This window comes from Pseudorca crassidens, chromosome 16, assembly GCF_039906515.1.
Source record: "Pseudorca crassidens isolate mPseCra1 chromosome 16, mPseCra1.hap1, whole genome shotgun sequence".
Lineage (NCBI taxonomy): Eukaryota > Metazoa > Chordata > Mammalia > Artiodactyla > Delphinidae > Pseudorca > Pseudorca crassidens.
Window position 1 is genome coordinate 82232381 of NC_090311.1, and position 16160 is coordinate 82248540.

A 16160-nucleotide genomic window follows, 5' to 3' on the forward strand; every position below is an offset into this window, starting at 1 on the left:
TTATTAACCTAGTTAGTTCAGAAGGGATTTAAGGCAGCTTGCAAGGGTCTACAGAATTCAAGGTTGCATAACTTAAAAGAAAGAAAACCAAGGGTGGGAGCAGAAAATGGAGCCAGAAATGAGGCTCACAATTTATAACATAATCACATCCATTGTGTACACACAAAATATTTGGCTCTAAGCATTTTAGCGACCAAAGAGAAAAGTGGAACCTGACCACTTGCACAATCTAAAGTGCCTACTAGATTAAAAAAGGGAAACATTTGCACCGCAGAGCTGGCTTGAAGGAGAGATGTGACAGTCACCACAGGAAAGTACAAAGCCCTACCAGGACCCTTATCCCCGCCAGAAAAAAACCTTAAGCCACTCCTCCCCTCCCCCCCGAGCAAAGTGAAGATCCCACGTGGCTGGAGATACGGAAAAGAAAAAACCCAATCTTCCTGGAGAAGATGCAGGAAACAGGCCTGGGTCCAGACCATTCAAGGCTTCCTATTGCTGGGGAAGGGTCAGGACAACTGAGAAGATGGAAAGGGACTAATCTGTTGACTTGACACAGCCTAGGAAAGAATCAGTGAACTTAAAGAGAGGTCCACAGAAATGAATGAAACTGTAACAGAGACAAAAAGAATGACTACGGGAAAAAGAAGAGAGCATCCAAGAACGGTGGAACAATATCAAACAACGTAACACACATGTAATTGGAATCCCAGAAGTATGAGAGACAGAGGGCAGAGCAAAAGAATCATCGAGAGAGATAACAGACAAAAAGTTTCCAAAAATAATAAAAGACATCAGACCACGAGTCCAAGAAGCTCAGAGAACCCCAGGCAGCATGTGAATGCATACACTTCTCTCCATTCCTGCTGCCTCCCTCCTAGTTCAAGCCCCCATATTTACAGCCCAAGTGACTCTCGCAGCCTAGGAAGTGGTCTTCCTTCCCCTACTCTTGTCCCCCTACCACACATTTCCCAGCTGCAGTCAGAAAGATCTTCTAAAAAATAGGGGACTTCCCTGGTTGCACAGTGCTTAAGACTCCACGCTTCCAATGCTGGGGGCCCAGGTTCGATCCCTGGTCAGGGAACTAGATTCCACGTGCGTGCTGCAACGAAGAGTTTGTGTGCCACAACTAAGGAGCCCACGTGCCACAACTAAGACCCAGTGCAACCAAATAAATACATTTAAAATACGTATATATTTAAAAAAATAAACATCGCTCCCCAGGTTAAAGTCCTCTAGTCACCTCTCTTTGCATTTACCATAAAATCCCATCTGTTCCCTGTGGGCTGCCAGGCCCTGCGTCGTCTGGACCCTTCCTGTGTCTCTGCTCCTGTACCTTATCCACCTTTTTCATTGTACTGCAAAGGCACGTTTCTGTCCTTCAGGCACAGTGGGGGTCCCCCAACTCCCGTTCTCGGTTCTTCGGCTCTTCCTCTCCCTGTGAAGCGAGCTGCCTTCAGAAGTGTGCTGGGCTGGTTACTTCTCAGCCAATCGTCAAGTCTTGCTTTTCCAACCTTCCCCCTGAAGAAGTCTGCCCAACTGCTTTTTATCCCATTATTGTACTTCCATCCTAGTACTTACTACTATCCGAAATTCTCCAATTTATTTACTTGTTTATGCATGTGTTGATTTTCTCTCTCCTGTGACTAGATCTCTGTTCTTTGAGGGAAAAGAACATGCCCTTCCATGGCCTTGGTGCTTACAGTGGTGCTGGTAGGATACCGGCACCGAAGACTTACGTGTTGACTGAATAAGGAATTAGGTCGATTGAAGAATAAGTGCTCATTCGCGGCATAGCTCAGGGAAACGACTTACAGGTCAAGAGGCATCATCAGTTTTTAAGTTACCCTCAGTGAGTGCCAGAGCTGACTTTTGGTCCTGTGGGCACACGGCTCAGCGGATAGGTAGTCAGACATTTGGTGGCGCGTTATTTATGGAGTGATGTAAGCCACAACCCTCTGTTTTAAAGAGGCCTGTCATCTACGATGACTCATGTTTTATTGGCTTCTTGGTTTTATGGATTACCACCCAGAATCAAACGATAAGGAAGAACTGGGAGATTGGATCAGTACAAACATTTGCCAAACTTCCCTAACACAACCCTGACCTGTGTTTTTTAAACTATGCACAGCCTGGATAGACTTTTCAGAGGACATGTGACCAAGGCCCAGACCCTCCTGTGGAGGGGTCCAGGTTCCCGTCTGTTACATCCGTCATTTAGACCCTTCCAACTCCCTCACCTGTTTCTGTCCCTTGTGGATCCTTGACTACTCTTCCCTGCAAACCACTTCTTCCCTCTGCAGCCACATGAAAAATGAAGAGACAGAGCCATTTGATCTCTTAGATTCCCTCCAGCACTCAAGTTCTTTTATCCTCTTTGCTCCGAACAGGATGAACTGTGTCCTCCTCAACCTTTCATCTCCCTTTTCTGCTGCCCGTATCAGTTGAATAAGGGAGGGGCTGTTGCCCTACTCTCTGTCCCCACTGTCTAGACTAGGTGTCCGCTAACCCTGTATTTTTTCCATACCTCATTACTCTTTAGAGAATGCTCTAGGCACCTGTTTTTGTTCAGATACACAGAGCATCCTGTTATTTTTATAGTTCATCAGAATGTACAAGGGAGGAATCGATCATGTTTTTCCAGAATCATTTCACAAATTGCTGTGCAACTGTGGCAAGCCCCTCGGCCTCACGTTCCTCATGTGCAAAAGGAGCATGCTGGGGTTTATGGTCTCTGTTAGGAACCGGGCTACCCTAGGAAGGGGAAATGCCAGGCGGGGAGGGGTGAACTCATGAGAGCCCCGCAACACCTGCCTGCTTCTCTCCTGCTCCTTCAGGCCTCACGGCTCTGAGAGTTCCAACCTCCTCCACCCTCTGGCCAGGACCTTTAAAACTGCCTAAAGAGTGGACAGAGCGCCCGCTTTGCTCCTTTATAGAACGACGAAGACACAAACCCAAAGGAAACCCAGAGATACAAACAGCAGTATGTACGTTTCTGTTCAAACCCAGGGAAGCAGCAAAGAGCGTCTGCCCAGAATTCCCTTCTCATGAGTCACCTACGCTCTGGCCCAGGAGGGCTCAGACAGCACCACCACCCCTCAGAGGTTCCCGCCCACCTCTGGGTCAGGTGGTCTTTGAGCACCATATTGCCTCCCAGCACCCAGAATTTGGTGAACCTGAAGATTCCCAGAGTAATTAAGACTGGTTCAAACCTCCGGGACCCCCTAGAGTCCACTTCACACTGCTGTAGATGACTTGCACAGTTACAGTGCTGGGCCCAGCGCCCTGGAGCCCCCAAAGCATTCCCGTCAAGGTTTCTCAAACTTGAACGTCCATCTGAATCAACTAGGGATCTTGCTAAATTCAAACCATGAGTCAGTAGGGCTGTGGCGGGTCTCAAGAGTCGGCATCTGCAGCGAGCTCCCGGCACTGCTTCTGTTACTCTTCGGACCTCGCTTTGAGTCACGAGGTCCTAGTCTAGAAGTCGGCGCTTTTATTTTTATTTTTTTCCCCATAAAGAACCAGAGAGTAAATATTTTCGGCTTTGCAGGCTGCCGATCTCTGGTCACAAGTACTCAACTCTACCAAAAGCAACCGTTCTAGCCCAAAGCAGCCATGGGCAAAATGTAAACAAAGGAGGATGGCTGTGTTCCAGTAAAACTGTATTTACAGAAGCAGGCGGTATGCCAGCTTGCTGACCCCTCTAGGCAGTCTCAGAGATTGAGAGATCCCTCTCCTCTAGGACAGTCCGTTTCACTGACATCCACAAGTAAGGTCCTATCCACCAAGAATCTCGACCCAGATAAAGGACCTCCCACTGCAGGCTAAAAATAGAACAGCTTAGCCACGGAGTGGCCACCAGAGCGTACACTAGGAAACATTCTGCAGTAGTCACATGGGGTTGTCCTTTCACAATCTCTAAGGTCCTCCTCAATTCGGAACCCTGATACTCCATAAATAATCTTCAAAGAGAAGAGAAAAGCAATTCAAGTTATGGGTTCTTGCCTTCTGTCAAACCCACTTTTTGTTTTCCAGATGTGTGGAATGATGAGGAAAGCATGTACTTCAAAGCTTGTAACACAGGGGTTCTTTCTAATACTTGTTCCTGAATTACTGAGCTCCTTGGAATTAAATCCAAGCACAAGGCAGGTTACAGCCCCAGTGGCTTTAAAGACAGTGGTGATGTTAACACAGAGGGTGGTTTCAGAAGACGCGGCAGCCACTACTTATTGGAGTCAGCTCACGTTTCCAGGGGTCTAAGCAGACTTGCCATTGGTTCTGTCAGTCTGCAGCAGATGGAACAGAAGCCAGCCTATGCACTTCATTTCCCAGAGCTTCAGAGTTGGTGAAGGACTCAACATCTCAAAAAATCCAGGCTTGCACTCAGATGGTGCATACTTCCACGCCGCATGCTCTGAGGGCCCTGATGGATTTGTTTAGCAACTCTCGGCTTGCAGCGATTAGCCACAGAGATAGAGACTTCAGACCTCCCAGAAGATTTCTGCCAAGCATTTCTCTCTACCTAACCCTCTTTTTCCCTGTTCAGACCCCACTCAAAAGTGCCTTAGGGCCTTCCCTGGTGGCGCAGCGATTACAAATCCGCCTGCCAATGCAGGGCACACGGGTTCGAGCCCTGGTCTGGGAAGATCCCACATGCCGAGGAGCAACTAAGCCCACACGCCACAACTACTGAGCCTGCGCTCTAGAGCCCGCGAGCCACCACTACTGAGCCCACATGCCACACCTACTGAAGCCCGTGCTCCGCAACAAGAGAAGCCATCGCAATGAGAAGCCCGCACACCCCTGCTCGACGCAACTAGAGACAGCCTGTGCACAGCAATGAAGATCCAATGCAGCCAAAAATAAAAATAAAGAAATAAAATTTTTTTAAAGTGCCTTAGATGGGCCCTGAAGGCTTGGTCTTTTCAGGGGTCTTAAAATCCAAAAGGGGCTATTTAGGCACTAGTTATGCCTATTAAAGCAGTTTTTGAGGGAAGGCAGATCACTAACTGGTAGTTAAACATATAAAAATCTAGATACTTGTGATCCCCTTTTAAAAAATAGTTCTAACAATAATGTAATGAAAGTAGCCAACAGTTATTTCTAGAAACAAGGCAATCCACCTTATTGTTTCCCCCAATGGTCCCTGTTTACAGGAATTTTTAATTTTTTATATAATTTTGCTGTTGGGAGAAAAAATAGGTATAAACGTTTTGCAAGGCAATTTGGCAACGTTCATCAGATGTCTGGAAGACAGTTCTCCTTTGATACAGCAACTCCATATTTAGAAACGTAACCTGAGGAGATTATTAAGAAGAAAGGCATAGATTTAACTTGAAAAGTGTTCCTAACAGCAAGAGACTGAAAACACCTAGATGAGCCCAGCATCAGGGTGTGGATCAAGCAAAATAATAAATCCTTACAACGGGAAAGTGATGTTCATTAACTGACAGGAAAGATATTTGTACGGTATGATTAGACGAAAAATAGAAAGACAGTTACAAAATAAATATACAATAGAATTCTAGAAGAAAAAACTCCAAAATGTTAGAAATGATTTTTCTCTGCAAACTGGAATTTGGGGTTGGTATTTAATCTCTACATCTCTACCTCTGTAATTCTAATTCTTAACAAAGCGCATCTATTCCCTGTGTTATGATGTACTACAAATATTCGAATAAGTATACTTACGATCGTATACAGTTATGATTACACGTTCTGCTTTGGGCATTCATGTGTTATCTCTTTTAATAGAGGAAGTCTTTCCTCTGAGGCTTTAAAGGCTAAAAGCCTTTCTTTATCTCTTTGATAAAATAAGGTAGGACCAGGCTTCTGAGAAGCCAAGTATCCTTTGGCAGATCCTTGGGGCACGGGACTAACCTGAAGTCCGGGCTTTCCTGTGATTTCTAGACCTCACTATCTCCTTTGCTCTTGTGAAGTGCCTGACTCATTGGGAACAGTAATCCTGGGGTACAGTGAGATTTTTGTTTTGATTCTATTCTATTGTCCATGGTTCTCAAAAGACTTCTGAGGAAGGGCTTATCCAGCGGTCCCTTCCTCAGTTCAAGAATCAACTTTTAAGCATTTTTAATTCAGAGTCCTGCACCCAGCAGGAATTACAGTGGTTGCCGACATTCTGTGACATGTCACACTAGGAAGAGGTACATCCCACAGTGACCCTCTCCTTCTGGACCCTTTCCTTCAGGAAAATTGGAATTCCACAATCAATAGGCAAAAAGACAAAAGCACTCATGGAAAGCTTCCCTTCCCTGTCCTATCTTTCACAACGTATAGTTTCTTCACATCAGAAGTTCTTTGAAATTATTAATCCTCTTCCAGGAGAATCATCTAAAAATGTGTTTGGCCAAGACCCAAAGTGTTTACACTGTTGTTTTTTCTTTTAACTTTTTATTTTATATTGGAGTATAGCTAATTAACAATGTGATAGTTTCAGGTGCACAGCAAAGGGACTTGGCCATACCTATACATGTATCCATTCTCCCCCGGACTCCCCTCCCATCCAGGCTGCCACATAACATTGAGCAGAGTTCCCTCTGCTGTACAGTAGGTCCTTGTTGCTTATCCATTTTAAATATAGCAGTGTGTTTACACTTTTTTTTGAAAAGTGATATTCAATCTTGTTTCAAAGTAGATTTCAGTGTCACTTACATGTCTCTCTCCCTAAGAATCACTAATTAGATGGCAAGCTCCAGTCGTGCTAGAGAGGAATTAAAGCTTTGTTTAAGGCTTCTCCAGTCATAGGGATATTAGGGAAATATTTCTGTCCTGATTCTCGTTCTGGTAGTGTACCAAGCTTTGTCATGGCTCCTGGGATTTTTAGACGACGACGATGACAAGAACGACAAAATCCAGAGACTTTTAAGTTTTACTAAAGAACTTAAACTGCCCTGGTGGGAGTGTGAAATTGAGTGCACTAGTTTATCTTTCAAAAGTAATCACCTTCACAGCTCACAGTGGTGGTCTAGACCCCTGCCCACAAAGCAAGACCAAAGGGTCCATCAAGGCTCCCTCTGTTATCTTTTGATCTCCAGCCCCTAGTTGAGATGCTCATAAGAAGCACTGAATGATTGCCCTTTCTGTAGAAAAACAGCACCTGCTGAAGGAGAACAGCAGAACTTCTCATTCTTGAAAACAGCTTTTCACGAAAGTATCTCAGAGAATTCCTTCTGGACTTAAGAGGATGTCTTAGTCCCCTGATGACGTGGCATTAAATTGAGACATTTAGATTCTGCTTAGCTGTGTTTCCCACAGATAACTGTCCCACTCTATTGAGCAAATATCACATATTCTTTCCATATTTCCTCAGATAGAAATGTTATAAAACTGCTGTGGACACCAAATCAAGGACGACCAATGTTTTCCCTGCCTGATCTTGGTTCTTGAAACCATTTGGTCATTATCCAACTCACTTTTCCAGGTAAGAGGCTTAATCTCTTTTAAGACTGCAAACTCATCTCAACTCGTTTTGGTTTCCATTCTTCATTAAGTCTAAAAGTTTGGGTGGCAACACCCAGAATTAGTTCTAGCCTTCTAGGCTGCGAAAATTTACCAGCTCCGAAAATCTGAATGTGAACCTTGTCTTGGTAATTGATCACAGCCTCTTTGCAAAAGAGTTCTTTATTTGTAAAATGACTCTCTTCACTTGAAAGATGAAATAAGCAAGGCAGCTACAATTACCCTGAAGCAATATGCAACAAAATATCACATGAATAACTCACTCAGCAGACATTCTCATTTAGCTCCAAGCTATTTTAGGACTCAACATAAACACTACCAGCTCATGTGCTCACCAGGTTACCAAGTCACTGAGGTCAAAGAAGTACTCTTTGCTGCTGCCCTATAGCTTTCTGCAAGTTTGGTGGTATTAGCACTATAATAACAATAATGATAAATAATATATATCCGTTACTGTGAGCTGGGTACTGTGCTAGAGGCTAAACATACAGCATTATACTTACTCCCAACAACAATTATCTGAGTTAGATATTATTCAGTGGGCTTCAAACTGCGCCTAAACGCTTACAGCAAGTCAATTACAAATGTTGGGATTTGGATCCAGGTCTGTGTAACTTACAACAGGGTTTCTCTCAGAGGCACTGTTGATATTTTTCTGGGTTATTGTTTTGTGGGAGGTTTTCTGTGCCCTGTAGCCTGTTCAGCAGCCTCCTTGGCCTCTACCCCTAGATGCCAGTAGCAACTCCTAAGTGGGATAACCAGAGATGTCTCCAGACACTGGCAATGTCCTGGAGGGGGAGTGAAACTGTTCCCAAATGAGAACCGCTGCTCTAGAATTAGGGATTTGACTCCAGATCGCCCTTTTCTGAACTACTATGCAAATTTCCCTTTCCGAGGTGGATTTCTGAAGTGTTCCTCATTTGTTCTTGCCTAATTTTTTTGTTTGAAAATGTTGAGTTACAGTAACAACAGGCATGTTGTAGCAGAAATTATACAGTAACTGTATGTAATACATCTATTGCATGAATGCTTGGTCCCTTCTTCTCCTCCCATCTATGCTCCCCTTTTCGTCCATTTCCAGTTGGATGATCTGGGAGGACCATGGCAAGTTGCCTTACTTTCCCGTGTTTTTCTTCCTCAGTCAGAATACATACTTCCTGTTGGGCTATTTGGAGATCTCCTGCCTCTTTGTGGGGTAAGAGTTTACTGGAAAGAGGATACTGAATGATAAACGTCCAAATTTGCAGTTGGAGTCCTTGAACAAAGAACCCGGATCACTGACCTCGGCAGTGAGTCCAGTTGCACGGCCTGGCCTTTGAGTAGGAAATTAAGGTGAATGTTAGAAAAGCTGACCCCACTCTTGCCTTGGGGTCTGATCGAGGGCCTGCCCTGAGTTTGAAGGCTTCTCTCCTTCGGTGTCAGCTGTGAGGATACACTGGCCACCACAAGTGTGTGCGAGTTGCCTGTAGCGGCTGTTCCTTCCCACTTGGGAGGTGGCACCTGCAGGCAAGTCCCTGAAAAGATGGCCCTCAGCAGCCTGCCGATGAGTGCGCCTGGCTGTCCTACTAAGTGCTTACTCCACCGCACTCCTGCCACCTGGAGTCCCAGGAAGAGAAGGTCTCTCAGTGGGTTCCCTCCTTAACAGGGCACACGCCCGAAGTCTCAAATAAAGCGCATGAAGAATTACATCTTCCCTTTAAGCTGAGAGGCATTCTGGGGTTAGAAAGTGCTGGAGACTAGCTGAGAGAGTAGAAAACTTTCTGCTCTAGAAGCTGATGGGAATTCTGGTCTAAGGGAGATAGTGTATCCCTTCACTGAGGGTTGGGATAGAATCCTTCCTGCCTTCAGAGAAGATTAACCAAGCACGGGTGGCATCAGACATTTTCCTGCAATCAGGTGGTAACACTTGTACTTAAAAAAAAAAAAAGAAAGGAAAAAAGAAAAGAAAAAAAAATATGAACTTTTTAGAGGGAGGAAGGGGGCCCTAGGTGTCATAAACCCAGAGGGGCCATCAAGGTAATTTATTCGTCAATTTGGGGAGTGAACGAGTCCTGCTTCTGCATTCTAGACGACTTTTGGGTGGAATCATAAAGCCTCAGGCGCGAGGGGACCTAGGGTGTCGTCCTTCCATGCCCTTCCCATCTCCAACACTCAGCTCAGAGTACTTGGAGCTTATTTAACGAAGGGGAGCGCCCTTTTCTTGGCGTCCGTGCCCCGTGCCCTGCCCCGCGGGCGCTCACCTTGTGCTGTTTCCACATGGCCCCCAGCGGCTTCACCTCGTGCTTGCCGTGCCGGCCCTCCTCCAGGCACAGATAGCACACCGGGGCTCGGCAGCTCACGCAGTACATGCTGTAGTTCTCCATTTCGTGGTCAGGGCACGTAGGGTACTTGCGGGCCGCGCCGCCCCCCGCCGCTCCGGCGCCGGTGGCACCCGGGCTCTTGCAGCTTCCGCCTGCGCTGGGGGCGCCCTGGGCGGCGCCTGGAGACGCAGAGGCGGCCTCGGCGGGCGCGCGCGGCGGCGGCGGCGGCGACACCAGGCGGTGCTTGGCGAAGGGTCCCCGGGATGGATGGCACTTGAGCTGGCAGGCAGCGCAGTAGAGCACGTCGCACTGCTCGCAGAGCGTGGCGGCCGGCTCGGGCGGGGTGCGGTCGCACAACTGGCACACGGCCACGGCAGCGGCTGCGGACGCCCCGTGCGCGGCCCCGCGGCCCTGCTGATGGCGCTGCACGATGGCCTCTAGCAGTCGGTTGCGCCGGAAGCCGCGCAGGCCGCGGTGGTCCAGGGAGGCGCTGCGGTGGCACTGCGGGCACGTGATGGAGCTCGAGGAGGCCGAGGGCAGGGAGCAGCAGGCGGCGCCCCGGGCGGCGGCGGCCGAGGAGCCGGGCGGCGCAGGCACCGTGGGCAGCACGCGAACCCCGTTGGGGGACTTGAGGCTCGGGGTGTAAGAGCCGTAACCGCTGTCTGTCTCACTGTACAAGCTCAGCTTGTCCGCGTGGTCGCCGCCGGCCGCGCTCCCGCCGCCGCCGCCGCCGCCGCCGCCGCAGGCCGGGCCAGCCGGCGTCTCATGGTCCGGAGGGGGCGCGGCGGCGGCGGCGGCGCCTGCGGGCAGCCCTGAGCCCCGGGAGTGCAGGAGCGGCGGGGGCAGGTGCTGCTCGCCGTCCGGGGTCTGCACCGCGATGGTTCGGGCGCAAGGCAGGCAGACGTTGTGGGAACATGGCAAGATGATGGGCTCCCGAAACAGCGAGCCGCACACGGGGCACTTCAGCTCCTCCTCCATCGCTGCGCCGGCGGAGAGAGCGGCTCGGCGCGGAGGGTGGAACGGCCCAAGCCCCGGAGACGGGCAGAGGCGAGCAAGCGTGGCTAGCACCAGTGAGGGGGAGGCGGGCGCGTCACACGGGCATGACTGCTTTGCAAGCCGGGGGCACGCCCCTCTCTCAGTCCTGGGGCCACCGCCCACGGACGACTGGGGGCAAGAGGAAGGAGAGCGGGTCCTCACCTGCTGCCCGCGAGGCTCCTGCACCAGCGGCTGCAACCTGCGGCCAGAGTCCGGAGCTGGTCGGCTGCCCTCGCGGTGGCCTGCGAGATGCTCTAGGGGATGAATCAGCAGTAGCGCCGCCGCTGGCGGCTGCGCGCGTCTCCTCTCCACATGAGGACCGGCTGCCGGGCTGAGGTTCGCTGGCTCTCCTGTTTCAGCCCCTCGGGTGCAGTGGGCAGCTGCCCAGGGGCCCCTTTTGCCCTGGCCGGTGGCCACCGCCAGTGCGGGCGATCTGTAGGTGAGAAGGCGGGCGAGCAGGCCTCTTGGCCCGCGGCTGGGTTCAGCACCACGAGGCGGCGGACAGCGCCCGGGAGCCGACGCTGGAGCCCGAGCTCCGCTCTCGCCGACCCGGGGGCCTTCAGCTGCCGGGCCTCTACGCCCGCGACTACCTCGGGGGGCCCCGCCGGCCCGGAGACCTTCTCTCGCCTCTCTCTGCGGCCGCTGCCGACGCGGGTCGAACGCGCCCCGGGGCCTTCTTTCCGCGGCCAGCACGGCCCCGCTGCTCCGGTTCGCCGCCGCTGCTCCTGCGGCGCCTGTGACCTTGGCCGTGCGACGCGGCGGCCCGCGGGTGGAGGGCGAGCGCCCGGCTGGCTCGGGAATCCCCTCCGGTCTCCGTGCCGCCGCCGCCTCCTGCCGGCGCCGTGCGCCGAGGAGTTGTAATTTCCAGGGCCGAGAGGAGCGGCAGGGAGGGGGCAAAGGAGGGGCGAGGGGGGCCCGCTCGGCGAATGAGGGCTCGCCTCTCGCTGCTAGGGGAGTCCTGGGGCAATTTTAAGGGTTCGCAGAGAAAACCGCTGTTAACAGCAAGCTTTTATCTGGATGGAGGTCGCATCTTGAATTAGCGCAGCGACCTGGCCCGCCCCGCCCCTGCCAGCATCCCTCCCGCCCACTCCCCTGATCCCACCTGCCGCCATAAAAGGGGGACAACAGGGACCTAGAAAGCCGGTTGTTTACAAATGGAGAGGTAGCCCAGTTGACCGTCGCTCCAAAAAATGCAAGCCACAAAATGTCGGACAGCCTGAAGTCAAAGGGTGAGGTTTTACTTGTGAGTTGAACCACAAGCCATCTCGTCTCTTCAGTCGCGAGTGTCCCTCCGCGATCCATGTCAGTCGTCTCTGCAGCGGGAGGACACGACACGGGGTTTATAAAATGGGGCTTCCCGGCGGAACGCGCAAAGGGCCACTTTAGGCCCCTTGGCCCTCGGAGCAGATTCCCCGGGACCCAGGCCTGCCTGGCCGCGGATGGCGCGGCAAGAGGCCGGCGGGAAGGCAGCGAGCGGGGATGTTCGTTTTATGAATGAAAAAGATCTCCACGCTCCGCCACGCCAGCCACGAGGAGAGCCTCCCACCCGCGGCCCTGGCTGCTTGGTGTACGGGGAAGGATGAGTGGGGAGGCCGCGCGCGCCCAGGGAAGCGCTCGCAGCGCAGCCAGCTCTGCCTACGGACGCTTCACGCCGGCGTGAGACAGACACAGGTTAGGCAATCGCTTGCTCAAAAACCACAGGAATATTGAAGTCACGCCTCTCTCTGTTTCCGGGCTCTCCGGCACTCAAACAAAGGCTGGGGAGGCGCCGCAGCGCCGGGCGCGGAGCCGAAGCCCTGGGCAGGCCCGGTGCCCGGGGACGGGGCCGCGCGCACGGGGACCCCTGGGGGGGAGGCGTGCTGACGCGGCCCTGACAGAACTCTGCGAGTCAGGATCCCGGGTGGGAATCTCAGCTCCTTTACGAACCAGTCCCCCCACCCTGAGCGGTCTGACTACGCTTTCCTAGTCTCTGATCCTGCATCTGTCAGCGACGGTTGCAATGATACTTCTGTGTTGAGAACTCAAGGAAGTCGTTGTAGGTAAACACAGATTGCATACCCGACTTCCTGGTGTAAAATCCTGTGACTCTCCAGTTCAGCTTTGCCCACTGTTGGGCAGCCTGTTTCCAGTTTGTCTTGAAGTTGAAGAGCAGGCCAACCGCGTGCCAGATAGAGCAACACAGAGTTAAAACAACAGACTGGACTTCTCGTCATCTGCAGGGAGCTTAGAACAATGATGTAACCAGGCGTCAGTATCCCCAGATGGGGGATGGTGACAACCCCATCCTCATCTGCCTTCTATAGATAGAGGCACAAAGTGCTGCGTCCTGCCTGCAGTGCTTTGATAAGAGAGTTGCTATAGCGTTGCTACGCTGCTGAGGGGGGCCGGGGTGGGGGGACATGGGTGTAGGTAGGTATGTGATTGAATCATTCGCAAATGCACTTCCTGGGATGCTAGCAATGTCATCACTCACCCCAACCCAACGCAGCCTTCCTGGTGACTACAAAGAAAATAATAACCTCTTATGGTTCTAGTGTGAACAGACATGCCTCACTCTCCACCCCAACCAGTGGTCATGTGTCTGAGAGACCTCCTCTGCTTTGTCATTTTCAGACGGCTTGCGGGGGGGGGGGGTGGGGGGGGAGGGCTCCTGGAGGGGTATGGAAACACCCCTGTACAGAAGGACCGACAATTCCAGCAACTCTGTCCCTCAGACTGAGCATGATTTTGTTTCCCATGGGGAGGAAGCTCATCTCATACTTCAGAATTCTCCATCTATGCCTTTCCCACCTGCCCCCATCCCATCCCCCCCCAATCCCATCCCCCTAAATCAGCTTAAGCTTGTACCGCACTGTTGCTAAGGCATTGCTTACTGGGGGGATTGGCATCCTTCAGCTGCTGTGTAGGAGCTGAGGTTACACAGCGATTCCAAGAGTTCACCATAGCCATAATCACTAACGGTTGTCAACATCGTCTATAAAAAGTCCTCTTTCTGTCCCAACGGAGTCATGTACCATATGTATACAGAAGAGCAATCTTACTTCTCTGATCCTCAGTTTTTTACTATTATACAATTTAAGGATAGAATTCATTGAAGTTTAAATTTCCTTTTAGTTCTAAAAGCCTCTGCAGATTAGTTGTTAAGAATGATATAACCTCCTTAATAAAAATGACTCTTACGAAGAAATTTGATCCCAAGATTGAACGGCATATCCATTTTTTCAAGTCATTAGTATTTTATTAAAGTCTGGGTCTCATGCAGATGGTGAGGCAAGTAATAATACTTCCACTGTAGGACTTGACAGTGTGTCCTCGTCTGTTCAGGCTGCTATAACAAAAATGCCATAGACCGGGTGGCTTAAACAACTGAATTTACTTCTCACAGTTCTAGAGGCTGAGAAGTCTATGATCAAGGCACTGGCAGGTCTGGTGTCTGGTGAGAACACACTTCCTCGATGCCAGACAGCTACCTTCTTTATGTATCCTCACATTGAGAGAGGGAGGGCAGAGCAAGCTCTCCTGTCTCTCCTTACAAGGGCACTAATCCCACTCACAAGGGAGCCACCCTCATGACCTAAGGACCTCCCAAAGGCCCCCCTTCCTAATATATTACATGGGTGGTTAGGATTTCTACATATGAATTTTGGGGGATGCAGACATTCAGTCCACAGCACGGTGTGAGATTATATTCTTGTATATAATCTCATTTAATCCTCACAACAACTCTGGAAGATCACCACATTTTCTTAATTTTATGATGTACGTATTTTTACATTTTAATGTTGCTGAAATCAGGACGTATACTACAATTGACACATACTTCTCTCTCCATGCTTACCTTGAAAATTTCTTATTAAATTGATAATGCAGCTTCCAGTCACTTAGAATCATGGAAATATTTTATTATTTCCAATTTACAGACAAGGAAACTGAGAGGAGGAAGCTCAGGATCTCACAACTTTTAATGGTGGATCTAGAACTGGTCTGACTTCAAGTTCAAAACATTTTCCTTTAAACCACAGTTGCTAATGAGGACTTCCCCTCACAGTTACTGGTGGACAGTCTAGGGGAGCTCAGGAATGCAGAAGTCCATGCTCCCTTTCTGTAACAGGGAAGAACAAAATCTGACTCCATGTTGGATCTGTTTCTTTTACTTTAACCTTTGCTCTTCATTGCTTTTTGTTGCTATAATCACTAAAAGGGTATTGTCTATAGCTATTGGCATACATAATGGCCTGCCTCGGGGAACCCTGCCCCTCCACCTGAATGTTAAACTAAAGTGCCTTTGTTCAGCTCACAGGGAGACAATCAGACCCTGTCCACCTGCGGATGCCTGCAGGAAAGAAGAAATTAACATATCCCCTCCTCGAGGCTGGCCATTCCAGGAGGTATTTTGCAAGACAAATGGCCTTTTTACTTTACTTCCTCACTTCTTCCCCCTCTCTGTTCCATAAAAGAAACTGGCATCCAGACGCCAATGAGATGGTTCTTCTGAGACACTAGTCTGCCATCTTCTCAGTCTGCCAGCTTTCCGAATAAAGTAGTATTCCTTGCCTCAACACCTCATCTCTGATTATTGGCCTGTCATGCGGCGAGCAGAGCGAGCTTGGATTCGGTAGCATTTCCTCACCCAGGGCCATTGAACGTGCAATTCTCTGCCTTCCCAGGCTCCCCCACCCTCCAGGTTAGGTGCACCTCTAATAAGCTCCTGGACATACCCTGTGTTATTCCTCTGTAGCCTTATCATTGACTGCTATTTTTGTTTATGTATCTCTCTCCTTTAGACAAGAAGCTCCTCAAGGATTGGGATCATGTCTATCTTGTTTCCCGGGTGTATTTCCTCTGCCATTGTCTGGCTCTGACTAAGTTATCCATTTTTGTGGACCGACTGACTGGTTGTCAGTTCAAGAATATCCATCCGCATACACTTCCTTGAAAAATTCTGGTAGAAGTAATTTTTTTTTTCCTGTAGAAGATGTCAACAGATCCACAGGGAAATTTTCTCTGTTTAATTCTGAGGTTCAAATATGTTATTTAGTTTTTGTTCTTTGGGGTGTGTGTGCATGTGCACACATGCACACACACCCCTGCACGTCTTCTCTCAACATCCTTTATTTATTCTTTTTTTTTTTTTAGATTTAATTTTGTTTATTTTTGGCTGTGTTGGGTCTTTTTTGCTGCACACAGGCTTTCTCTAGTTGCAGTGAGTTGGGGCTACTCTTCATTGCGGTGCGTGGGCTTCTCATCGTGGTGGCTTCTCTTGTTGCAGAGCATGGGCTCTAGCTGTGCGGGCTTCAGTAGTTGTGGCACATGGGCTCAGTAGTTGTGGCTCGTTGACTTAGTTGTTCCGCA

The 16160-nt window shown here is 49.9% G+C and overlaps 1 protein-coding gene across 2 annotated transcripts in view; it reads right to left on the reverse strand.

The window, feature by feature from the left end:
* Positions 1-11840, reverse strand: part of TRIM67 (tripartite motif containing 67) — a 52791-nt gene extending 40951 nt beyond the window's left edge. The window contains exon 1 of one of the 2 annotated variants that reach the window (XM_067711104.1): positions 9714-11840. In XM_067711104.1, coding sequence (XP_067567205.1) covers positions 9714-10751 — 1038 coding nt within the window. In that variant the 5' untranslated portion in view covers positions 10752-11840. The remainder of the gene's footprint in view (positions 1-9713) is intronic. The other variant, XM_067711103.1, reaches the window with a different exon arrangement.
* Positions 11841-16160: the final 4320 nt, after the last annotated feature.